The sequence below is a fragment of the Mustela nigripes genome, chromosome 3 (genome assembly GCF_022355385.1).
Source record: "Mustela nigripes isolate SB6536 chromosome 3, MUSNIG.SB6536, whole genome shotgun sequence".
NCBI lineage: Eukaryota > Metazoa > Chordata > Mammalia > Carnivora > Mustelidae > Mustela > Mustela nigripes.
The window spans coordinates 156,300,250-156,326,204 of NC_081559.1; the positions used below are offsets into that span (position 1 = coordinate 156,300,250).

Sequence of the window (25,955 nt, forward strand, 5' to 3'; positions counted from 1 at the left end):
ATATTTGACAGAGAGAAATCACAAGTAGATGGAGAGGCAGGCAGAGAGAGAGAGAGAGAGGGAAGCAGGCTCCCTGCTGAGCAGAGAGCCCGATTCGGGACTCAATCCCAGGACCCTGAGATCATGACCTGAGCCGAAGGCAGCGGCTTAACCCACTGAGCCACCCAGGCGCCCAGTTTTAACTGTTTTTAACTTCCAGTTTAACTGAGCAAATGTGAGATCTATTGGGAATACGATTCATAAAACATAGACTCTTCCTAGTATAGAGTGGCTGACAGAATGCATGTGTGACCCTGTGCTAAGTCAGTGACATCAGAGGACTTCTTCAGCTGGAGGGCATTTGTCCTTATTTTATCTCTAATTTGGTCTGTTTAAAAATTTGAAGATGAACTCTCCAGTGGCTGCTGCTCTGAGATACAGTATTTTTTATCATAAGGATTTGGGTTACTTGAGGAACATTTAAGGAGAAAACGTGAATCTTTTTTTTTTTTTTGAACCTTTAAAGTAGTTTTTAGCAACCTGAATGTGTGGCTGTGAAAATGACATTTTGAAGAATGAGTGAAATAAAAGCATATGTGGTTTCATTTTCTGCTTATGGACTTTCCTCTCCCATTTGGAAGACAGTTTCAATTACCCAGTATCCTAGCGCTTAGCCAAGGATACAAAGGAATTAGAAGGGCAGATACATCTCTGCCTATCCTGCTTATCACTGAGAACTCCATTTTATCTATCACACCTTTTCTCTTCAAAAGGAGAGTCCTACCTTTTATCCTCCCCTTTCATTTTTCCTAGAAAAGTAAATTCTCCTTTGCACCAAACCTGTGGCATAGGTGAAACACGTTGATTTTTCAGTTCTGTGCCATCCAATTTAAGGAAAGCCAGATTCACCTACATGTCTTTATATGCATCACCTTACCTTTGGTAGGACACTTAAATAAGTAACATACCACTTTGAATCAAGAGAGAGGGCAAGGGATATTTTATTCATGATTGTGCTTCGTTTCCTTTCATTATTCAATCAGCTTATTCTACTTAAGCAATGAATATGTATATGTAATAATATTGAGGCATTCTGCGCTGTTTGGTTTGTTGTATAACATTTCTGTATTCTATTTTGAAATTCTTCACAATTGAACCAAAAAAATACCAACCCTCTGAGAGATGCCTAGATTTTGTATTTTCAGTGGTTAGCTTTTGAATTAAGTATAATTTCATTCCTGTGCAATTGTAACAAATAGTGGGGAGAGATCTCCTATACACTTCACCAGGTTTGTCCCAATAGTAACATTTGGCAGCCAGTTTATTTGGTGAAAGTTTTCCAAAAGACTAGGAAGAAAAGATAAAATGTATCTTTAGTATGGTGTTATATTTTTCTTGGTTATTAAAATAATTTTTTAAAAAATTTATTTATTTGACAGATCACAAATAGGCAGAGAGGCAGACAGAGAGGGGTGGGGGAGCAGGCTCCCCGCCTAGCAGAGAGCTCGATGTGGGGCTTGATGCCAGCATCCTGGGATCATGACGTGAGCCGAAGGCAGAGGCTTTAACCCACTGAGCCACCCAGGCGCCCCTAAAATAATATTTTATAACTTAAATATTTAGTGCTACAAATACAAGCTGGAATTCAGCATACAATGAAGTGATACCAGAATACTGTAGTAATAGAGTAGTATCAAGCAATGTTGTGATAATGGAGAAGCGTCAGATAATTTTTGTTGGTGAGAATGATTATAACTGAAGTTTTTCAGTTTGGATGACAGTTCTAAATCACATAAGCAAGAACTGCTGTGGGCAGTTAACTCTACTGCCCGTGACAATTCAGTATAGCTTTCATAGTAATAAAGTCAAAGTAGTAATCAGCTAGGCTGAAGACTTGATTCATGTAATGAGTAGTTCAGGGATTTAAAATGCAAATGTGCTTAACAATCTTTTTAGCATGGCAGAAAATTATAGTGTGGTGAACATCAAGGAAAAATAACCATTCAAAACACCTGATACAATTTGTACTGATTTGTAAACTTGTTTTTCTAAGAATTTTTCCTTTAAAAATTTATATCATGTTACTTTTAAGCATAACATTAAGAAAACTCTATTACAGAAATTTTCAAAGTCAAGAGATCATCTTCTACCTACTTGTGACAATATTATTTCATCTGTTTCAGTTTACCCTGCTCTACTCCTGTCCTAGAATTTTTAAAAAATATTTTTTCTTTGGGACACCTGAGTGGCTCAGTGGGTTAAGCTTCTGTCTTCAGCTCAGGTCATGGTCTCAGAGTCCTGGGATCGAGCCCCGCATTGGGGCTCTGCTCAGCAGGGAGCCTGCTTCCCTTCCTCTCTCTCTCTCTCTGCCTGCCTTTCTGCCTTTCTGATCTCTCTGTCAAATAAATGAAATATTAAAATACATATATATATTTTTTTTCTTTAAGTAGGTTGCACACTCTGCCCACTGAGCTGGCCAGTCACATGCTCCAACCTTCCCCGCGCCACCCCCCCAAACATTTTAAAGTAGAAAACCTAGAGGACATTTCTTTCACCTGCTACTATTTGTGTGCCAAATATCTTTAAGCACCTTATTCTCAAAATGTTACTGACTGTAAAGCAGGAGAATTTAATATTTAATCAGTGTTGATAAAATAACCCTCTTTTACCTTTATTGCCTTAAACATTTCTTTGGTATATGTTTGAGAGATTACCCTCAAGGAGGCCTAAAGGTAGAAATGACATTTGTCTATGAATTTTAACGTTTTAGGTTAGTGACTTAGTTTGACTTTCCTTATGAGTTCTTTTATTTATTTAAATATTTTTATTTTAAGTAATCTCTTTACCCACCATGGGGCTCAAACTCAAAACCCTGAGATCAGGGGTCACATGCTCTGACAGATGTACCTCAGCAAGTCACCCTTCAAATTTTTTTCTTCTGGAGTGCCTGGGTAGGTCAATCATTAAGTATCTACCTTGAGCTCAGGTCATGATCCCAGAATACTAGGATACAGCCCCCAGTTGGACTCCTGCTCTGTGAGAACCTACTTCTGCCCCTCCCTCTGCCCCTCTCCCCTCTACAACCCGTCCTACTCCCCAGTCACCCTGTGCTTTCTCTTGCACACACACACTCTCAAAAATCTTTAAAAAAAAAAAAAAGTTTTTCTTTTAAACATCTAAGAGGATCAGTTATGTTGTTATTTTGTGCTTTCAATTAAGCAACAAGATTACTTTCAAAATAGTTTCTAATGGCACCCGAGTGGCTTATTTGTTAAGCACTAACTCTTGATTACAGGGTCATGTGTTCATGCCCCATGTTGAGCCCCTGAGCTTAGGAAAAAAAAAAATTCAAGGCACCTGGGTGGCTCAGTGGGTTAAGCCTCTGCCTTCGGCTCAGGTCATGATCTCAGGGTCCTGGGATCAGAGTCTCGCATCGGGCTCTCTGCTCAGCAGGGAGCCTGCTTCCCCGTCTCCCTCTGCCTGCCTCTTTGCCCACTTGTGATCTCTGTCAAATTAATAAATAAAATCTTTTAAAAATTTTTATTTATTAATTTGACAGAGAGAGATCACAAGTAGGCAGAGCAACAGGTAGGGGGCAGGAGGAAGCAGGGTCCCTGCTGTGCAGAGAGCCTCATGTGAGACTCAATCCCAGAACCCTGAGATCATGACCTGAGCCGAGGCTTAACCCACTGAGCCAGCCAGAGGCCCCAATAAAAAAAATCTTTTAAAAAAAGTTCCTACATGAAAATTGACTCCAGCCTTTACACTTTACTGGGATTCAAACAGTGTTTTTCCAGTCACTTTCCAAACACATAGTCTTTGTAACACTATGATGTTACGAATGTTAATACAGTCTGCAATAATTTTGCAAGGCAGTGTTTCCTAAGTTAATGTGTTGTAACTCATTAGAGGGGAGAATGTAGTTCTCTAATCTTTTCACCTAACCTATTTCTTTAGCTTAGGTAAAATATTGATTCTCTCTTTCCCAGAGAAATAATGGTAAGTCTTCAAATTATGAATATTGTCACACTACCACTACCTCTGTGTTGAATGTCATTGATAACATTAATTAGTATTACCAATGTTTAGTAGTTTGTAATTAATACATGAAGGAAGTATATTACAAGGCATGTTTTCAATAATGTGTATAATGAGTGGTCTGATATGGTAGGCACCTTGGCCCCCAGTATTATCATATATCTTTCTTTGTTTGGCAAATTTTTTTTTTTTTTGAAGAATGAGAGAGAGAGTGAGAGAGTTGGGCTTGGGAGGGGTGTAGAGAGAATCCCAAGCAGGCTCTCTGTCCTGCTTGGAACGTGAGGGTCTCTTAACTCTGAGATCATGACCTCAGCTGAAGCCAAGAGTCACACTCACTCAGCTGACTGAGCCACCAGGTGCCTCTTGAAGATTTTTATTTTTAAGCAATCTCTACACCCAGCGTGGGGCTGGAATCCACAACCCAGAGACCAAGAGTCACATGTTCTACTGACTTGAGCAAGCTAGGCACCCCTCCATTTTACATTTCTAACCAACAATGAGATAGAAGTCTAAATTCATTCTTTTGGCATTTGTATATTATCCTAGCATTATTTATGGAAAAGATAACAGGCATACCTTGTTTTATTGTGCTTTGCTTTACTGCACTTTGTAGATACTGGGTTTTGTTTTTTGTTTGTTTGTTTGTTTCAAATGGAAGGTTTATGGCAATCCTACAGCATCTTTTTCACAGCGTTTACTTATTTCTTTTCTTTTTTTTTTTTTTAAAGATTTTATTTATTTATATGACAGATAGAAATCACAAGTAGGCAGAGTGGCAGGCAGAGAGAGAGAGGGAAGCAGGCTCCCTGCTGAGCAGAGAGTCCGATGCGGGGCTTGATCGTAGGACTCTGGGATCATGACCTGAGCTGAAGGCAGAGGCTTTAACCCATTGAGCCACCCAGGCACCCCAGAATTCCTTTCTTAATGTCATATTTGTATTTTCACTGTAGTGTATAAAAATGAAATTGATCTATTTTATGTATGGACCTTATAAATTATACTTAACTGTTTTTTTGATTTTAGCTTTTTTTTTGGTAATTTCTTTATTTTCTACTTAGAGGTTTACCTCGCCTACATCTTGTCACTTTTATTTTATAAATTCTTTTTGTTGTTTCCTATTTCAATAATCTGAAAGACTTTGGCATTTGGGTTTAGAAAATTCTTATTCTTGTGTCCTGTCAGGTAGATACACAATTGTTTAATTTTCCTTAAGATGCCTTGTGTATAGCAGGAAGTCTGGTGCAAAAAAACAAGGATATGATTCCATGTTTAGGCTTCATGAGAACAGGTGCTACCTTACAGATGCCGAACATAATTGTCACTTAAAACCTTACATTTCCAGTAGGTAACTTTCATTTTTCTGTTTTGTCTTGTTTATATTTTGAATGTACTAGACACCTAGATTTAATTTGTAAGAGATCTTTAGCCGAAGGACTAGAATGTGCCAGGACAGAATCATGGTAGTAAGGTCTATACTGTGGAAACAATCTGAGGCTCATAGTCAGTATGGAAACCTAGTAACAGATACACAGAGAAAGCTTGGTGGTTCTTGAGAATTAGAGTATCTACCAGGCATTTGACATGAGCAAAATATGGTCCCTGAATGATGAATGGTGGCTGAAACATCTGGGTGGTTCTGGTTTGGTGAAGAACTAACTGGTTGTAAGACCTTTGGGAAATTATTTAACTCTTAGTTTCTCTTTCTACCTCTGTAAAATGAGGTGTGTCTGAGTGATGGCTGAATTTCTCCTCAGGTGTAAAGTTCAGCATTCCCTTGGTCTCTGCTCTCCTAGTTGCAAATAGGTTGACTGTTAGTCTCTAAATAGGTTCTAATCATACAGAGTAGTAAACATCTCGTGTGTGACTCTACTATGCAAACAAGTTGAGGATCCCTGCTTTATACACACCTAAAAGGTTAAGGGCAGCTTGATGTCAAGTAATATTTTCAGGCTCTGATATTTTAAAAATGATAAAATGGAATGATGGTTATGGAAATAATATAATATAAATTACTTCATTGTATGATTTATGGGATTATTTGGTATGTTGTATCATTGAACTGAAGAACAATTCTGTGAAACTAAAAGGTGCTATTATGCCCATTTTGCAAATGATGAAATTGAAGTTCCGAGAAATTAAGTGACTTACACAAAGTTACTGTGCTAATTTAAAAAAAAAAAAAAGGAACCTGGAACTGTTTGTACATCTGGCACCATTCCCATTAACCTATCAGTTAGGATTATATAGGATAAATAATTTCAAAGATTTTTAGTCCCTTCCATTATGTGTTTATTGGTCTTTGAAATCAGATAATTACCTATATTTGTAAGGTTTAATAATCTATAACTGTGGGTCTTTATTTCTCTTTAAGCTAATAAGGTCCTTTAAAATTTTCCACCTATGTATTTTCAAGTATGAGTATCTGGCCACTAATTGTGATAAAAAACCAACTGTGTGGGAGACAGGGTGAAACCAATTTCACAATATGGTAATCACTTGAGCTGCCACATGAAGAATGATTATGTATTCAGTTGGCTTCCTCCTTGGAGGTAATTGCTGCAGATGAACAAGAGGACACAAGCATCAATTTTCCCCTTGTGTTAATGGTGATTGATTTAATTTATTATGTGTGCCTTCCAGTTTACCCACTTCAATCCTTTTTTTTCTTTTTCTTCTCTAGTCAGGTTGGAAGAACTAACTCATGAGTGCTATGGTACTTTGTGTTTTGTGCTGTACAGTTGCTTGTACATATGGGTGGAACAGTGTATTCTTTGGAGCAATAACTTTGGATATTTTTGGTCACTGTGGCTGTGGTTCCTAGAAGTCCTTTGAATTTCATGCCTTACTATTCTGGCAACTAGCCAGTTAATCATCAGTGAGCTGGGCTTTGGAAGTGGTGCTTTGTGGTTATGTGACTATGAAGCTTTAATTCTCTCCTGACTGTCCCTTTGAGAATCTCAGAACTGGATCTCTGGGGAAGCCTTGCACTTAACTCTATATTAACTGTTCTACTTTTCAACTTTTGACTTTCCTGGAAGTGTGGGACAGATCAGCTATGGTGTTCTTCTTTGTCTTGGGAGAGATGAGTGAGAATTCTAAGATCATCTTAAGAAAGTCAGTTTCCTTAAATAACTAATGTTTTTAGAGTAAATATTGGACATTGTCTCTTCCTGTTGGTTCACTGTGCTTTCTCTCCCTTTAGCCCCCCAGGTTCGCCCAATAGTCTTGGCTACTTCCCTACAGCTGCTAATCTTAGCGGTGTCCCTCCACAGCCTGGCACGGTGGTCAGAATGCAGGGCCTGGCCTACAATACTGGAGTTAAGGAAATTCTTAACTTCTTCCAAGGTTACCAGGTCAGTAGCTTGAAGAAGAAAAATACACAGTGCCCTTATTACTTAAGTTGATTTTCTTGAAAAATGCAGCAGCCAGGAAAGAAGCAGAGTCTCAGAACCTGTCGTGTGTACCTGTGCTGAAAGATTTGCTTACAGAGGCCAAAAGAACCCGAGGCAAAGTCAGAGGGACTAGTTATGTGAGTGCTCACTTCAGACTCACCCCTTTGACAAGATGAGCGCTTTTCCGTGCTGTTGTAATTGTCTCAACATAATCTGTTGGTGCTCTTTTTTGAAAATTGGGCTACTTTGGGAAAGCTCTTTAGAGCACACAGCATTGTGGGTCTTTCACGTAGAATAGGCTTGGCTGTTGAGTAGTTTTCCTCAAATTCTTGATGAACAAGAAAAGAAAAAGTTCTTAAACATGAAGTTGAGTATTTAAAAAAGTGAGGCCTCTCTGCCTAACCTGGGAAAAAACAAAGGAGACTCAAGGAATCTTTAGAGGCTAACTTATTAAAATGAGCTGTAGGATAATTAGCTTTTTATGAAATAATCTGCTATAATTATTGTAAAATGAACATTCAGTCTTACTGGATTTTTCTACCACTGCTGATGTCCATCAGATGTCTTCTGACTCAAGCTGAAAAATGACAAATTTCTTGATAAGAGCTCTTTAGCAGGAAGCAAAGTCTCCTCAATGACATCACATCTGAGCAACCTTTCCTTCCACAAATGACATAATTACCTAGAACCCAAATTCCTTTCCTGTGTTGTCTAAAAATCAATATCCTGAAGCTGCTTAATTGCATCAATAGCAAAAATTATCTTTCTTCTTGGAGCTGAGCTTTGCTTGATTCTCCAGAGTTGAAAAGCGTTTATAGACATAATTGTCAAATCTTAAAATAGGCCTTGAACATTTACGGTACAGTGTTGTACAGGTTGTGCCTGCAGAGGCTGTTTCGCTCTTAGAATGGGTTTATGAGCTTGGCATCCATGAATCATGGAGGATTGTGGAGCTCAGCTAAAATAATCTCGGTGGAGATACCACAAACCCACCAAGTTACTCTAATGGTCTTAAGGGCTTTTAACATAGAGTATTTTCTGACAAATGAAGAAAATCTAAGGAAGGTTGGACAGAGTTGTTTTTTGTTGCTGCCTGGTTTAATATATACTTACTAGAGGTAAGATACCCATTATCTATGGGAGAAACATTTTTTTTTAAACTTTATTTTCTTTTTCAGTGTTCCAAGATTCATTGTTTATGTACCATACCCAGTGCTCCATGCAACATATGCCCACCTTAATACCTACCACCAGGCTCACCCAACCCCCCCCCCCACCGTCATCCTCCCCTCCAAAACCCTCAGTTTGTTTCTCAGAGTCCACAGTCTTTCATGTGTCATCTCCCCCTTATGGGAGAAACAGTCTGAGACCCCCAGTGGATGCCTGAAATTGCAGATAGTATCAAACCCTATATATGCTTTTTTTTCTTATTCCTGCGTGCCTGTGTTAATTTATAAGTTAGGCACAGTGAGAGATTATCAACAATAATAAAGTACAACTGTAATGAAAGACATGTAAATGTGGTCATTCTCTCCCTAAATATCTTACTGTATTATACTCACCCTTGTTGTGATGAGATGGTGTGAGAAGACAAAATGCCTGTGTGGTGAGAGGAAGTGAGGGGAAAGATTTAAGGGTGGCGATGTTGCATTAGGACCCTCTGCTTCCTGTGGAGGGTAACTGAAACTCCTGGTAAGGGGGACTATTGGAGATGCTTTGCTTCTTTCGTAAGCCATTATACTACCTATTGGGAGCTCTTGCAGGGCTAAACAAAGTTACTTTCTAAACTTCATAGTGAGATTCATGAGGTTATGAAAGGAATAGAGACTTTCAGTGAAAGCTATTGAAGAAATTATTTAATGTGACCAAGATAAACATTTTTTTAATTTTTCTCCCAATGTTCCCCAGTTCTAGAAAGCTACAAGCAAAGTGTCAGGTTTTAGGGGTCACCTGAATTAGTTTAATTTTTTGTTTTGACTAATCAACTTTACACCTTCACACTGAATAGAATTAAGTGGTCATATACATAGAAACTGGATATGACATGAAGCAAAATTGCTCTTTTGTTTTTCCTTTAAGATTTTATTTGAGAGAGAGAGACAGAGAACACAAGCAGAGGGAGCTGCAGACAGGAGAAGCAGGCTCCCCATTAAGAAGCCTGACGCAGGACTTGATCCCAGGACCCTGGGATCATGACCTGAGCCAAAGTCAAACACTCATCCGACTGAGCCACTTAGGCGTCCCAAGCAAATTTGCTCTTATTATGAAGAGTTCTATGGCTGACTTTTGTAGGTATTTATTCTACCAGTAACAAATAAAAGCATTTTTTTTAGATTGATAGCTAAAAGATTGACCTGCTTTAGAGTTGAGATCAAAGAAGTTTGTAGTAGTTTATTTTCTGTTAGCTTCTTGGGAATCATTAAAGGTTAGAGTTACCTGATATAATCAGAAGTAAGAAGATTGTGCAAATTACTTCATCTCAAGGCATTTGACCTTCACTGCTGAAGTGCTTGACGTGTATGAATTAGATCAATGAATTGGGATTATGTAGGAACCTGGGGCACTTGGCTGGCTCAGTCGGGAGACCATGCAACTCTTGATCTCAGAGTGTGAGTTCAAGCCTCATGTTGGGCCTATAGCTTATACTTAAAGATTACATAGGAACCTCACTTACCCAATTTTGAGTATATCAGATTATTCCAGTGTCTTCAGTAATTTTAGCTTTAAGGCAGTTACATGCATGCATCCGAAATTTTTTGTATCACTCTTTCATAAAGGCTCATGTTTTCTGGCTTTGAGAGTCCATATCATCTTTTTCCCCGCGACCCCGTACTCCATTATTTTGATAAGCCACTCACAGCATTTCAGATTGTTTAAGTATAGCTTTACCATAAGACAAAATCAGTGAAGGATGATTAAAAACTGTAAATTCTGTGTTTGTCTTTATTTATGGTGTATTTCTTGCTATTTTTTATTTAATGGGAGGTTTTCATTTATTTTTCTGATTATCTATGATTATTATATGGTTATGTAATATAGTCATGTAATTAAGCAAATATGTGGTAATAATTGGTTGAGCGAAGGAAATTGCTTGGTAGTTTCTGATTCTGCCTTTAAAAAATGTCGAGGTAATAATGGCCTGTGTCATTTTCTATAAACATTATATTTAAATATAATTTTTAGATGTATGTTTCTCCTACCATTAGTAAAACTCCTTGTACTTTTTAATTTTTCTATACTTTATATTTGGAGAGGGGGTGTGAAGCCGAAAGGGCAAGGATTATAAAAAGGGAAGAATTCTTGTGGCTAAAAGACAATGCAGGAAATGTTTTCTGCTATCAAATCTTTAATTTGTAGGGGTACTTGGCTGGCTTAGTTGGAAGATCATGTGACTCTTGATCTTGGGGTCATGAGTTTGAGTCCCACATAGGGTGCAGAGATTAAAAAATATACATAAGAAAAATTCAGTAATTTTACAAAGTTAAAGTGCCTGGGTTGGGCCTATTTTGATGAATGAGATTAATAGAATGAGAACTGATTATATGAAGACAAGCTACCATGAAAATATTTGGTCAGAAGAATGTCCTTCTGGTTGTGAAAATAAACCCATATCTATATTTTAGTTGATGGGCCTCTTATTCTGGACTCTCTGGTATTCTTACATAATTCCTTTAACTGTATTTGCTCTGTGCTTTACCCTTTACTATTAAAGGCTTTGCAGTTTCCATAGTGCTAGTTTTTGTTTCCTCTAAAAATACTGGCTTTAATCAGTATCTCTTTGGGCCTCTCATGGCTGATATTTTTACTTGTCCTCCTGAAGAATTAGGCTGATGTTCCAAATAACAGCTAATATTTAAAGTTCACAGAGTTGTTTGCAGATGCTGGGCTTATTGTACAGTACCTTGCAAATAGTTGATACTCAATTCCTTTGTATCTAGTCGCGCCTGTGGTATCATGGATACTGTACCGTTAGCAAGATCTGAAAGGTTTGGTGTTGACTGTGTCACAGTATTCTTTTCTTCTCCCTGTGTTCAATTAAACTTCCTTCCTAAATAAGGAAGGAAGTTTCCTAAAAAGGAAGTTTTATGGTATTTAGACATACTAAATAAGATGTAGCGACTTGGGATTTGTGGTTATGTATGTGGCTTATACCAAGAGTTTTAACTTGTTTCCTCTGGTCTAAATAGAGTGTAATACTGTTGGTAGATCTAGTCAGTTGAAATACTAATAATCCATAGTGGCAGTTTGTCCATCTTTTGATCCTGTTTGTTCTAACTTGCATTTTAGTATGCAGCCGATGATGGACTTGTACACACAAATGACCAGGCCAGGACTCTACCCAAAGAATGGGTTTGTATTTAAGGGCCCCAGCAGTTAGACCATCCTCAGAAAAGAAGGTAAGGCACTACAGTGTGAAAGCTTAATCATAAAGGGCCCAAACAAATAGAGATCAAGAATTCGAAAGCGTTTCTTATGAGTTGGGTGAGAGATTTCCCCTTTTCTTCGGTGTGATGTAGGAGGGTCAGAAATCCTGGAAGAAATGGGAGACTGGAATTCAGTGTGTCATTCAAAAAGACAGTATCTAAGCAACATTTATGGATAATAGTTGTATGTTATTTTGAGCTAAGGGAAAACTTTTCTATTTGGGAATCCATTTGCTGTATTTCGTGTGGAATGCAGGTTGGGTGTGCTTTTTTTTGGTTTTGCTTTAACTGCAGTAAAAGTCACATAACAAAATTCATTGCTTTTAAGTCTATAATTCAGTGTATTCACAACATGCGCAACCATCTCTATCTAGTTCCAAAACCTCTTAATAATGCCAAAAGGAAACCTCATGCCTTTTAAGCAGTATCTCCTTATTTTCCTTCCCAAATGACCCTGGCAACCAGTATGCTTCCTCTCTGCATACATTTGTCTATACTGGATATTTCATATGAATGGGATCCTACAACATGTGACTCTTTCGTGTCTGGCTGCTTTTCACTTCACTTGTCTTTGAAGTTCATCCTTGACATGGCATGTCTCAGTACTTTGTTCCTGTTTGTGGCTGAACTACCCCATTGTATGCATATACCACATCTATTCATTTCTCTACTGATGTTTGGGTTGTTTCCACCTTCTTGCTATTTAAATAGTGCTGATATGAATATTTATGAGTACCTGTTTTTAATTTCTCTTCGGCATGTTTCTAGGAGTGGAATCACTGAGTCCTATGGTAATTCTGTTGAGTTGGGTATACTTCTTTCAATTTCCTTTTTTTTTTTTAATGGTGGTAACTATACATAACATAGAATATTTTTAGGTGTACGGTTTAGTGGCATTAAATACATTCACATGATTATGTAACCATTACCACTATCTAGCTTCATCTTCTCCAACTGGATCTCCCCATTTCTCTCTTCCCTCAGGCCCTGGCAACTACCTTTCTACTTCCTATTTCTACTCATTTGACTGTTCTCAGTACCTCATAAATAACACATTATTTGTCTCTCATAATTAGCTTATTTCTGTTAACATAATGTTTTTAAGTTTCATTGTCTACGTCTGGAGGGAAGGAACCCTGATAGTTTTTGAAAATAGTTTTTAATTGATAACCTTTTCTTTTCTTTTTAAGATTTTTATTTATTTATTTGACAGACAGAGAATACAAGTAGGCAGAGAGGCAGGCAGAGAGAGAGGGGGAAGCAGGCTTCCTGCCAAACAGAGAGCCTGATGTGGGACTCGATCCCAGGACCCCTGAGATCATGACCTGAGCCGAAGGCAGAGGCTTAACCCACTGAGCCACCCAGGTGCCCCCGATAACCTTTTCTTAAGGGATATTGACTTTCTTTGTGAGACTGAAGAGAATATATTTTGGGGACATGATCAGGAATTGGTGTGGCTTAATTTCTTCATTATTTTATTATTGAGTTTGCTGAAATTGGTTTTCCTGGCATACCATCTTCAGATTTTGTTACCATTTTTATGGCTGGGGAGCCTATGGCCCGTAAACATATGGATTCTGAATTGGAAAATACGGTTATCAGTAGTATACTGTTGTCCATGAAAAATGACAGTTGGGTTCTTAGTTCTCCTTCTGATTTTAGAAACCTCAGTTTTGGGGTGGAGGTGATGATTCTCTGCCATTTTCTGTGAGGTTTTAAGATCTCTTGGGTATCAAAGAGTATCATGCCCAGATACTTTGCAGTGGGAGGTGGGGTCTTTTCTAGTTTAGTTCACAATGATGGGAGATATTAATTTAATTTTCTGATACTCTTTTTGGTCCATACTTTGTAATTTGAAATGTTCTTTGTTCAACCTCTAAATGCTGTTTATGAACTTAATAAAGATCTATATAGAAAAAGGAACATATTAAATTAGAAATGAAACTTTCTGCTATTACATGAGAAATATCCTAAATTGACTATAGCCATTACTCAGCTTTGATTCTATCTTATGCTTGGAGTCAGGATAGAATAGCAAATCAGTTGCTCTGTCAAAACCCAGATTTTTGCATTTTATTATAATATCAGATTAATACGCTTTTTATATTGAGAATTTTTTAAAAAGTCACGTGGAGTTACTGTGTGAAACACTTGGCCTAAGTTATAAGATATTTAATGATCTCAGCAACCCTGGGAGATGAGGATCACAAAAGTATTATGTGCTCATTTTAGAGAATTTAGAACATATAGACAGGTACAAAGAAGTCTCCAATAATTCCACCCTCCAGAAATAACCACAACGAATGTCTCCTTTCAGCTTCTTTTGTGTATGCCCTCATGCAATTTGGACCTAGTTTCTTTCCCCCTTAACCTTCTATTGTGACTATATATTGTTTTCAACTCATCTATACTACTAGTCGGATTTACCATCACCAGTCCTCTCTTACACCAGTAGATGACCTTATGCTGTTTAAGCATTTTATACCTCCAATGCCATGTGAGTCTTCTCACAGCACTGTGAGGCATTGGGGTGGGTGCCCCCACGGCTCCATCTGACAGACAAGGAAAGGAAACCCAGGAAGCTGGGTAATTTTCAGAGTCCTACAGCTTATGACTAGGCTGAACAAAAGAGCCATCACTTCTAGTTTTCGTCTTCATACTCTTTTCCGTTGAGCATGGCAGAGTAAGTACTTGTAGCAGGATGAATGGTGGTCGGAAATACGTGTCCCAATCCCTAGAACTGGTGACTATTACCTTATCTGGCCAAAAATGTAAATTAAGGATTTTGGGAGAAGGAGTTTATCCTGGATTATCTGGGTGGACCCTTACAATAGTTACAAAAGAGGCAGAAGGAGAGGGGGCAATACAGGCATGGAGGCAGAGACTGGAATGATGCCAGCATAAGCCAAGGAGCACTTGCAGCCATCAGGAGCTGGAAGAGGCCAAGAGTGTTCCCAAGAGCCTCTGGAGAGTATGCATCCTGGATGATAAGTTGATTTCTGACTTGTGGCTGCTAGAATTGTGAGAGAATAAGTTTCTGTTGTTTTTTTGTTTGTTTATTTGTTTTTGTTTGTTTTTTAAAGATTTTATTTATTTGACAGAGATCACAAGTTGGCAGAGAGGCAGGCAGAGAGAGGAGGAAGCAGAGAGCCCGATGTGGGGCTCAATCCCAGGCCTTGGGATCATGACCTGAGCCAAAGGCAGAGGCTTTAACCCACTGAGCCACCTAGGCACCCCAAGTTTCTGTTGTTTTAAGCCACCAAATTGTAAATTTTTTTTATATAGTTGTAATTTTTTTTCAAATTGTAATTTTTTTTTTTAAAGATTTTATTTACTTATTTGTCAGAGAGAGAGCACAAGCAGAGGGAAAGGCAGATAGAGAAGCAAGCTCCATACTGAGCAAAGAGCCCAATGCAGGACTTGATCCCAGGAACGTGAAACCATGACCTGAGCCAAAAGTAGATATTTAACCAACTGAGCCACCCAGGCATCCCATAGTAATTTTTTAAGTTTTATTTATTTATTTAAGAGCGAGTGAGAAAAGACTCCTGGGAGCATGAGCAGGGGAAGTGGGAGGCATCCTGTAGTAATTTTTTTGAAGTTTTATTTATATAAGAGAGAGAGAACGTGCTTTGCGTAGGGGAAGCAGGAGAGGGAGAATCTCAAGCAGACTTACCACTGAGCATGGAGCCCAAGTGTGGTGTATAAGTGAAATTAAGTGAAATAGCATAGTAGAACCAATCTGTGTTCAAATTTTGGACTAGTTTAAATAGCTTTAAATAAGACAAATTTACTAGTTTAATAGCTCTATGCCTCCATTTCCCCATCTGTATAATGGGGATAACATGGTAATCTTACAGGATGGTTGTGTGGATAAATGAATCAATCCACATCAAGGTTGTTCATCAGCTAGTCACTGACATGTAGGGTTCATGTTTCCTATAATGTCATGCCTCATAGCTTCTTACTTGGATATTTTTGCTTCACCTTATTTGAAATTTCTTACATTAGAATTTAATTTTTAAAAATTGTCTTCATGGTTTTAACAATGGTATTGAGCCTCTACTATCAGAAGAATGCTGTGGTAACTCAGGAACCCAGACTAAGGAATGTCAGTGTGCTTATTGACATTGTAAAATGGACTCTCCACAAGGGAGCTGAGTGAAGTGTGGAGGTGACAGCATGCACATGATCATGCATGGTAATACACAGGGCAGGGAGTTGTGGAAATGCCAGTTATCACAGAAACTTCATTTGCCAGCATTGTGTTCCCTGACAACTTGCCATGTAAAAGCCAGCTTTTTTGGTGTAAAATAAAAATTTGGACTACCTTAAGGCTTTTTTAAAATTTAAGACCTTGTGTCATTCAAAATAATTTTTTTTATAGCTGCCAATAATTGAAAAATTTGGAGACTATAATATTTCCTTTCATTGTTTGTTTTTTGTTTTTTTCAGTGTTTAAAAGATGTATGGTGATCCTGAAGCCGTCAGATAATGACAACTTCTAGCAACTTCAGGGGAAGTTTGTCTACGCTCAGGCTGCAGTATTTTCAGCAAACATGATTGGACGGTGGGCTTTTGCCCAATCTTTTGGTAGAATAAAAAAAAACTTGAGCCAGTGGAGCCAAATCCTTATAGCAAGCAGCACGCCTGGCTCCTTGCTGATTGCAAATAGGCATTTAAAATGTGAATTTGAAATCAGGTGACTCCATTACTTCCAGCTAATGTGGCATCGTAGGTGTTTCCTAAGTTTTAAGTCTTGGACAAAAAATACTAGTGTCTACCATCTCCATCAGGAACCGTGTCGTGGAAGCTGTTTCTATTTTTCATTCTCTTTCTCCATGTCTTCTGCACAAGCGTGCCCTCTTACTAATTCAAGAATAAGGTCTTGGAATCCTTAAGTCTTACAGTTAAACCACGCAACTGCCTTTTTAAACACCTTGGGATAAATCAGAAGACCTCTGGCACCCACCACCAAACACTCCTAGCTTCAAAGTTTCCTTTCTTTTCTCAGCAGGTACCAGTTGTAAATAAGAATGAACTAGGGGCCAAAATGCGAAACCAAAAATGAAGCAGCTATCTGTAGTTAGTAATTTCTAGTTTAAACTGTAACTGAACATTGTGGCTTCATATGTATTATTTTATATTGTACTTTGCCCATTACTGATGGTTTGGACTTTAATAAGAGAAATTCCATAGTTTTTAATATCGTAAAATGAGAATATTTGAACAGTGTATTCTAGAAAGCAATATACTAACTGAAGTGAATGCTTGTATATATTAAGATAGAGCCTTAAAACTTTCTCTCTAATGCCTTAACTGTCAAATAATTAAAACTTTTTAAAAGCCTAGGATTATAGTCAGCATGTTGGACTGAGAGGTAAACACTGAAGCCCACTAGAGCAGGTACTGATGCTGTCAGTGTTTAGCACTGTGTGTTTAGCTGTGTTTATGCTAAAAAGTGCAATATTAGACACTAGCTAGCTAGTACTGCTGCCTTGTGCAACTCCAAAGAGGAAAACAGGATTTGATTAAGTGCTCATGTGTCTTTAAGTTACTCCTATTGTCCTTAGTTCGGATGCAATGCCCTGCAGGCTTCTGTGGCTGCTATTTTTATTTCCTTTGCATTATTTTTGATTAACACCTTGAATGGAGAGCCAAACATTCCCTCTTCACCTGACCAGCAATGGCCCTCTAACTGCAATAGGAAAAAAACAAAACAAAACAAAACACAACATTTGGTCTGAAAATTGGTGACAACTGGCACTTAAGATCAGAAGAAGAGTTGTTTATACTTGATGCCTTAAGATGCTGTCAGCCCAAAGCTCTGAGAGACTTTAAGATAGAAAGTAATACTTAACCACGGTACTGGAGTTTTCGTAGAATTGTTACATTTGATAATAAAACCCGCCTGTTTAATCTCAAAGCATGTGTGCTTTTTTTATCCCTGGAAGAGTTAGGGTCATGGTGGGAGAGCAATGGGTAAGCCATGTTTTCCCAAAGTGGTAAGGTTTTCCCCCTGGTTGTCATAAGGGTTTGTAAAAGCCACCAAGGATAAGTGCACTCCAGGTACGGGTCAAACAACCCTACCCCTTTTTAAAAATAATGATTGATTGATTTGATTTGGCAACAGGGAAAGGGAGAGGGAGGGAGAAGCAGGCTCCATCCCAGAACCCTGGGATCATAACCTGAGCTGAAGGCAGCTGCTTAACTGATTGAGCCACCCAGGTGCCTCCCAAACAGCCATCCTTTAAAGCATAAATCACTGAAACTTTCGTTCTGAAATGTTTAACTGTGACAGCAGTGAGATCATTTTGTCCTTGTGTTTTATTACTGGTGCTCTATTTGACAATCTAAAAACCTACATTAGCCACAGAAAACTGAGAAAATGGAGCACTCTGTTTCTGAATTCCACACAGTCTTCTATTCCAATTGCTCTTTGCCCATATGGATTTCCACAATATTCTCAAATCTGAATTCTATCTGTTCCTCAGGAGTACAGTCAAGGCTTGGCTGAGTTCTATTTCAGAGCTGTCCTATATTGTCGGGACCCCTTGGCATACATAATCTTGTTACAGAGCTTGAGTATGTCAATTCAGAATTTGGATTATAACATCATGGGTAAGAAGTATACCTGTATTTTCTCTGTACAGCACATTTGCATTCACTCAGCCCTTGTGAAGCATTCATGGGATAGGAAGTTTAATTTACCTGGGAAATTCAGTCCCAGTCCTCAGAGTTATTTACAGAAATGGAGTCCGTCCTTTCAGGTGTGTACTTCACCTTAGGGTGTCTGCTGTCATCTGCAAGGAGTTGGCAGAGATCTTCGGCAAGCTGAGATTCTGACCCCCATTCTGTCCCTGGCAGGCTTTCAATATTGCCCGGGCTATTCCTTGCTGTAACCAAGAAGTTGCCCGTGCTAAACTTGTTTTCTATTTACCTCCCTGAGATAGTGCTCATGTAGCTGATCTGGCAGAAAAAAAAAAACAAAAAACAAAAAACTGGGTGTGGAGTAAAGGAAGGAAAAATAAGAGCACAAAGAGGACCACAATATGTGTAAGACCTTAAGTTCCGTCTCAGGTTTATAGCTGATTGCACAATTTCTCTTCGCCCTACTTTCCCCAGCTATTGGGGACATGAAAGTAGAATGATGAACACTTTGCACCCTTTACCTAGCTTCAACAATGATGAACTCCAGGCCCATCTTGCTTTATATCTCTTTTCATTTTGCCCATTGGATTATTTTGAACCAAATCCTTTGGGTCAAGTCTAAAATGGATCCTCCAGTGCTTGGCTGGCTCAGTCGGAAGAGTGTGGGACGCTCAATCTCGGTCGTGAGTTTGAGCCTTGTGTTAGGTGTAGAAATTACTAAATAAAACAAATAAAGAGATCTCCAAGTTTAAAATTAAGCCACTAGGGCGCCTGGGTGGCTCAGTCATTAAGCATCTGCCTTCAGCTCAGGTCATGATCCCAGGGTGTTGGGATTGAGCCCCACATCAGGCTGCTTGCTCAGCAGGAAGCCTGCTTCTCCCTCTTTCATTCCCCTTGCTTCTGTTCCCTCTCTTGGTGTCTGTCAAATAAATAAAATCTTAAAAAAAAATGAAGCCACTAAAGTAGGTGATGTTCTTGAGAAGAGTAGAAGAATAAAACTAAATTGGTAAGGGTGCTTGGGTGGCACAGTTGGTTAAGCCCCTGCCTTCTGTTGAGGTCATGATCCCAGGGTCCTGGGATTGAGTCCCGAGTAAAAAAAAAAATTGAACTATTGGAAATTCTGTTTATGAATGCTTTTAGTTCAAGGTTAAATCTGACTTGTTCATGCTGTAGTCTTATGTGCTAATGCAAGGAAGCACAGAGTAGGCAGGAGATGATCCGAACTTTGAGACCAGGGACGCCTGGGTGACTCAATTAGCTAAGCATCTGCCTTTCATTCAGGTCATGATTCTGGGACCCTGGAATCAAGTCCTGCATTGGACTTCTTTCTCAGTGGGGAGCTTGCTTCTCCCTCTGCCTGCTGCTCCCCCTGCTTGTGCGCACTCTCTTTCTCACTCTGTTTCTAACAAATAAATAAGAAAACTTTGAAAACCAAAGGCCATGATGATGATGAAATTCAAGAATAAGTGCACTACGTGGGTGCCTTAGGGAGAAAACTTTTTTCTACACGTTTACTGCTTCCTTTGTGTTGAATGACATAGGAAAAGCCAATACTCCAATGTGTGGGCCTAGGGAAAAAAGGTTCAGAAGCAAATTACTTGACTTGCCCCTATCTTAGATTTATATTTTGTCCTAATTTCATTGTAGTCCAACACAATACCATTAGGTGGAATGTGGAGAGATATGTGGAGCCAAAAACCAAGCTGGAACTCATTATATGGGAAGAATATACCGTGACTGCCAACACCACTACCGAGAACGTGTATGTCCAACAGTAATAAGTATTATATTGGTTAAATGAATCTTCACAACAACCTATTATATAGTAGGTACTGCCATTATGACAGACTAGAAAATGGAAGCATCGGTCAAGTAAAACCTCACAGCTTCACAGAAAGTAAAGGGAGGGACCTGGAAAATAAGATTTGGAGACTGGGTGATGTGGTTGATACTCTCCTAGCTGCTCCTTTATCCACTTGGCTCTTTTTCTGAGCACAGCACAAATACTGTTTGTTGTTTACAATGTCACAAAGTAGGGCTTCAGAGTGTTCTTGGGTCTGCCTTTCTACGTTATTGCCAGCATGCCTCTAATTCAGTCCCTGAATTATTGAGTAGCTGCATATTGTTTCTGTTCTAAAAGTGAATGTAGATAAATGGGTAACAAAGCTTCTGGCTACACATTTGAATTTGAGACAATGTTTTATAACCCCAACCTGTATGATGGTAGAATTAAACACCAAAAACACATTTTAAAAAATTTATGTAGGGGCTCCTGTTTGGCTCAGTCAGTGGAGTGTGCAAGTTCGAACTTGCAAGTTCAAACTCCACCCAGAGGAGTTCAAGCCTCTGGGTGCAGAGATTACTTAAATAAATAAACTTAAAAAAAAAAAATCAATGTGGGGCCACCTGGGTGGCTCAGTTGGTTGTGTCCAAGTCTTGATTTTGGCTCAGGTCATGATCTCATGGGTCGTGAGATCGAGCCCCGCTGATTGGGCTCTGCACTCAGCGTAGAGTCTGCTTGAGATTCTCTCTCCCTCTCTCTCTCCCTCTCCTCCCTCTCTCTCAAATAACTAAATAAAATCTTTAAAAAATTACCCAGGAGCACCTGGGTGGCTCAGTAGGTTAAACCTCTGCCTTCGTCTCAGGTCATGATCTCAGGGTCCTGGGATCAAGCCCTGCATCGGGCTCTCTGCTTCTCGGGGAGCCTGCTCTCCGTCTCTCTCTGCCTACCTCTCTGGCTACTTGTGATCTCTCTCTGTCAAATAAATAATAAATCTTTTTTAAAAAATTAAAATCAGTGTGAACCGCTTCTCAGCCATTTGGCTAAGATCAAGCATAGTATCTGTTCCTATCAATTTAATATCTGCTGTCTTTGTCCAAGGACAATGTTAAATGGACTTTCAGAGAAGGCACCTGGAATAGGAGTTTGTTCCCTCCACTCCACACATCAGTCTGGTACTGCAGCACTTCTAAGAACGGTACACCCCCTCTAGGGTGACAGTAGGAAAAAAAAAATCCATGTGAAATTCTCAGCTTGTTCTGCTTCTAGCCTCCCTGGTGAGTCATCTTCCCCATTTGATGTTATTTCTCCCAGTTCCTTCTTCAGCTACCTTTTCCTTCTTTTCAGTCTCTAGACAAACTCATTTCCTTCCACACTCCTCTGCTGGAGCTACAGACTTCTGTACCTAACACTAAAATGGTCATTTCCAACTGGACATATCCCCTGGCAATTCAAATTCAACATGCTTAAAATGGAGCTACTCTCTCTATGATCTCTGTGATCTGCTACTCCTTGTGTTCCGTTTACTTCAGGAAGCAGTGCCACAAACCCCTGGGTGCCAAAGTTAAGAAAGTCGTTCTTTCACTTCCTCTTTCACATGTTTTTGCCTCAATACTGGACTCTTTATCAAATTCCGCTTTCTTTTGCCAAAATGCTTTTTAAAAACCCTTTTTTAATTACCACAGATCTGATTACATGCTCTTTAAAGATTTTATTTATTTATTTTAGAGAGAGAGAGTGCAAGCTGTGCAGAGTGGGGGGACGATAGGGAGGGATAGAGGGAGAAACAGAAGATTTCAAGCAGACTTGTACTGTTCATGGAACCAGACGCGGGGCTCAATTCCATGACCATGAAATCATGACCTAAATCGAAAGCAAGAGTCAGACACCTAACCGACTGAGCCACCCAGGAGCCCCCAATTATGTTCTTTCTTTTTTTATTTTTTTTTTAAGAATTTATTTATTTATTTGACAGAGTGAGAGACAGCGAGAGAGGGAGCACAGCAGGGAGAGTGGGGGAGGGAGAAGCAGGCTTCCCGCTGAGCAAGGAGCCCAATGAGGGACTCAATCCCAGGACCCTGGGATCACGACCTGAGCCCAAGGCAGACACTCAACAACTGAGCCACCCAGGTGCCCTGTTCTGTCTTTTTTAAAAAATGATTTTATTTATTTATTTATTTATTTATTTATTTGACAGCGAGAGACAGCGAGGAGGGGGAGTGGGAGTGGGAGAAGCAGGCTTCCTGCTCAGCTGGCAGCCCAAAGCAGGGCTCGATCCTAGGCTTGACCTGAGCCAAAGGCAGATGCTCAACTGAGCCACCCAGGCACCCTGTATGTTCTTAAAAAAAAAAAGTTATTGAGGTCTGACTGAAATACAAAAAGGGGCACATATTTAACATATACATCTCAGTAAGTTTGAGTTAAGTTTACATAGGTGAAAACCATCACCACAATCAATGCCACAAACATTCATCCCCTCCAAAAGTTTCCTCCTGGCCTCTTTGTTTTTCCTATGTGTGCGATAATAATACACATAATGATTACATGTTCTTAAAAATCTTTTGAAGGAAAAAAAAATCTTTTGAAGGTTCCCATTTGCTGCAGGAAAAACCCCTCCTACATATGGCCGTGTGATACTGCATGGGCTGCCTCCCGCTACTTGCTGAGCTTTTTCCAAGACACTCATCTCATATACTACATTTTGTTGTACTTTTTCTAGTCCTTTGCCATCTTTGACTGAAACAACTTTTTTTCCCCTCTTATTCCTCTCTTCACTGACCAATTGCTACACCGAAATAATTGCCTGAGGAAGGTCTTTCCTGATTCCCTAGATCTCCCTATAATCAGCTTCCTAGCTATTGTAACTTTCATCAGAGCAATGTGTAACTTCTTCCCCCACTGTATCCTTAGTGACTAGCCCCTGCTTGGGATATTTATACATAATACCTGTTTGTTGAATGAACAAGTTTATGTTCATTCCTGAAGGGGAATGAAAAAAAAAAAGAGTAGTTACATACAGCTTTCAAAATTTTCATAAATTTTAATGTTGCTAAACAGAAAAAATTGTTTTTCTTTAACACCATTAAAAATATTAAAATGAGGGGCACCTGGGTGGCTCAGTGGGTTAAAGCCTCTGCCTTTGGCTCAGGTCATGATCCCAGGGTCCTGGGATCGAGCCCCTCTGCTGAGCAGAGAGCCCGCTTCCTCCTCTCTCTCTGCCTGCCTCTCAGCCTACTTGTAATCTCTGCCTGTCAAATAAATAAATAAAACCTTAAAAAAAAATTAAAATGAGCGGCGCCTGGGTGGCTAAGGTGGTTAAGCGTCTGTCTTTGGCTAGGGTCATGATCTCAGGGTAGTGGAGCCCTGCATTGGGCTCCCTGCTCATTGGGAAGTCTGCTTCCACCTTGTGCTCGCTCTCTCTCTCAAATAAATAAAAATCTTTTAAAGATGTTAAAATGCATTAGTCCAGTTATTAATGGTATACTTTTTACATTGAAATACACATCCAAGGAGACAGTTTGGTATAAAATTTACCTACGCGTGATGATTTTGGCTGCTTCTGCCATCTACTGGACATGTAGTGCTACTGGCTCATCAGGGTCCTATTCTAAGATTCCAGCTTAGATTAGATATCTAAGATTCCAATAGGATTTTAATAGGATTTATCTAAGTCATGTCATAATTGATTTTTTACTGTATTTTAAAAATATATGTTATGCCAATTCCCCTATTACACATAAATTGTTACATTGCTAAGTCACAATTTTGGTAGGAAACAATCCCCCCCCCCCCCAAATCATTATGCTCTTTTGGTTTTAAGATCCCTATAATTTGCAAGTGTGATTACTTCTCAACATGGCAGGTCTAGATATGTCTGATAAATTATTATTATTAAAGATTTTATTTATTTCTTTGACAGACGAGATCACAAGTAGGCAGAGAAGCAGGAAGAGAGAGAGGAGGAAGCAGGCTCCCTGCTGAGCAGAGAGCTTGATGTGGGGCTCGATCCCAGGACCCTGGGATCATGACCTTGCCAATGGCAAAGGCTTTAACCCACTGAGCCACCCAGGTGCCCCTGTCTGATAAATTATGATTTGAGAAGTGATTCAGCGGTCACTCCAAGGCTGCACTGGGCCAATCCAGGTCTGGCCTGAGCCCTTTACAGCATGGCAAAACAGCAGAAACAACTTCATACATTAGGGTTTTAGAAATGACAGATTTTGTTCCTGAATTTGTGCAACTGATGTACTCAGAGTCTGCCTGCAATCTAACAGCCTTCCCTCTATCGTAAAAAAGAATTTAATGTGTTAATTACACGTTCCCAGAAGGCTTGAAAGCAATCAGTGTTGGGTGGCTTTGAATGGGGCAGTCTGAATTCATATAAATAGAGCTGCCAGAGTTAGCAAAAATGAAGAAAACACTAAGCCAAACTGAAGAATAAACCAAATACTCAATTAAATGGAAATTTCAGAAAAACAACAGATAATTTTTAGTATTAAATATGGCTGAATATTATATGGGATATAGTTATACTAACGCGTCCTGTATTTTATCTGGCAACTCTAATATAATTCAAATCAATTCAACTTCACAAATATTTTGAGGGCTTACTATCTGAAAGAAGAGAGGAAACAATCTTGGGACAAAGTCAGCAACCTGTGTCTTTACTAAAATCGCTTTGCTGGGAAAATCTCGATAATAGACCATTAAGTTCCAATAAAATTTTGCTTTTATTTTTTTTAAGATTTTACTTGGGGGTGGGGGAGTGGGAAGAGGTAGATGGAGAAGAAGTAGGCTCTCCACGGAGCAGGGAGCCACACGCCGGGCTTCATCCTAGGACGCCAAGGATCATGACCTCAACTGAAGGCAGCCACTCAACCAGTGTAGCCACCCAGACACCCATTTTGATTTTATTAATGGGTATTGTCTCACATGACCTATTCGGTCAAACATCTCTTTCTAGAGGAATTTTAACTCTAGAAAAGAATTGAACTTTAGAAAATCTCCTAGGGGATAAAATCTTTAAAGAAAAAAAAAAAAAGAAAGAAAATCTCCTAAGATGCCTAATATGTTCAATTTAAAAATATTTAAATCGGGACGCCTGGGTGGCTCAGTTGGTTAAGCAGCTGCCTTCAGCTCAGGTCATGATCCCAGGGTTCTGAGATCGAGTCCCGTATCAGGCTCCTTGCTCGGCAGGGAGCCTGCTTCTCCCTCTGCCTGCCTCTCTGTCTGTCTGTGCTCACTCGCTCTCTCTCCCTCTGTTTCTGACAAATAAGTAAATTAAAAAAAATATTTAAATAGAACACATTTTTTAAAAAGATTTTATTTATTTATTTGACAGAGAGAGATCACAAGCAGGCAGAGAAGCCGGCAGAGAGAGAGGAGGAAGCAGTCTCCCTGCTGAGCAGAGAGCCCAATGCGGGGCTTGATCCCAGGACCCTGAGATCATGACCTGAGCCGAAGGCAGAGGCTTTAACCTACTGAGCCACCCAGGTGCCCCAGAACACATTTAAAAAAAAAAAAAAATTGTATCTATTAGAGAGAGAGGGAGAGAGCACAAACAGGTGGAGGGGGAGAGGGAAAAGCAGGCTTCCTGCTAAGCAGGGAGGCCCCAACATGGAGCTCAACTGTGGGGCTTGATCTCAGGACCCTGTGATCATGGTCTGAGCCAAAGACAGATGCTTAACTGAG

General features: G+C 39.4%; 1 protein-coding gene and 1 non-coding gene across 7 annotated transcripts in view; both read left to right on the forward strand.

Annotated features, from left to right (window-relative positions):
* The window catches only part of ESRP1 (epithelial splicing regulatory protein 1), a 56,564-nt gene extending 38,805 nt beyond the window's left edge, over positions 1-17,759 (forward strand). For 2 of the 6 annotated variants that reach the window (XM_059394875.1, XM_059394869.1), the window contains exons 14-16: positions 7,220-7,370; positions 11,697-11,806; positions 16,289-17,759. In XM_059394875.1, the coding sequence (XP_059250858.1) occupies positions 7,220-7,370; positions 11,697-11,771 (226 nt within the window). In that variant the 3' untranslated portion in view covers positions 11,772-11,806; positions 16,289-17,759. The remainder of the gene's footprint in view (positions 1-7,219; positions 7,371-11,696; positions 11,807-16,288) is intronic. The other 4 variants (XM_059394870.1, XM_059394871.1, XM_059394872.1 and 1 more) reach the window with 3 other exon arrangements.
* A 3,528-nt stretch (positions 17,760-21,287) lies between these two features.
* LOC132014829 (U2 spliceosomal RNA) lies at positions 21,288-21,473 on the forward strand. The gene has a single exon (XR_009403462.1). It is a non-coding gene; the product is annotated as a U2 spliceosomal RNA (small nuclear RNA).
* The last annotated feature ends 4,482 nt before the right edge of the window (positions 21,474-25,955 follow it).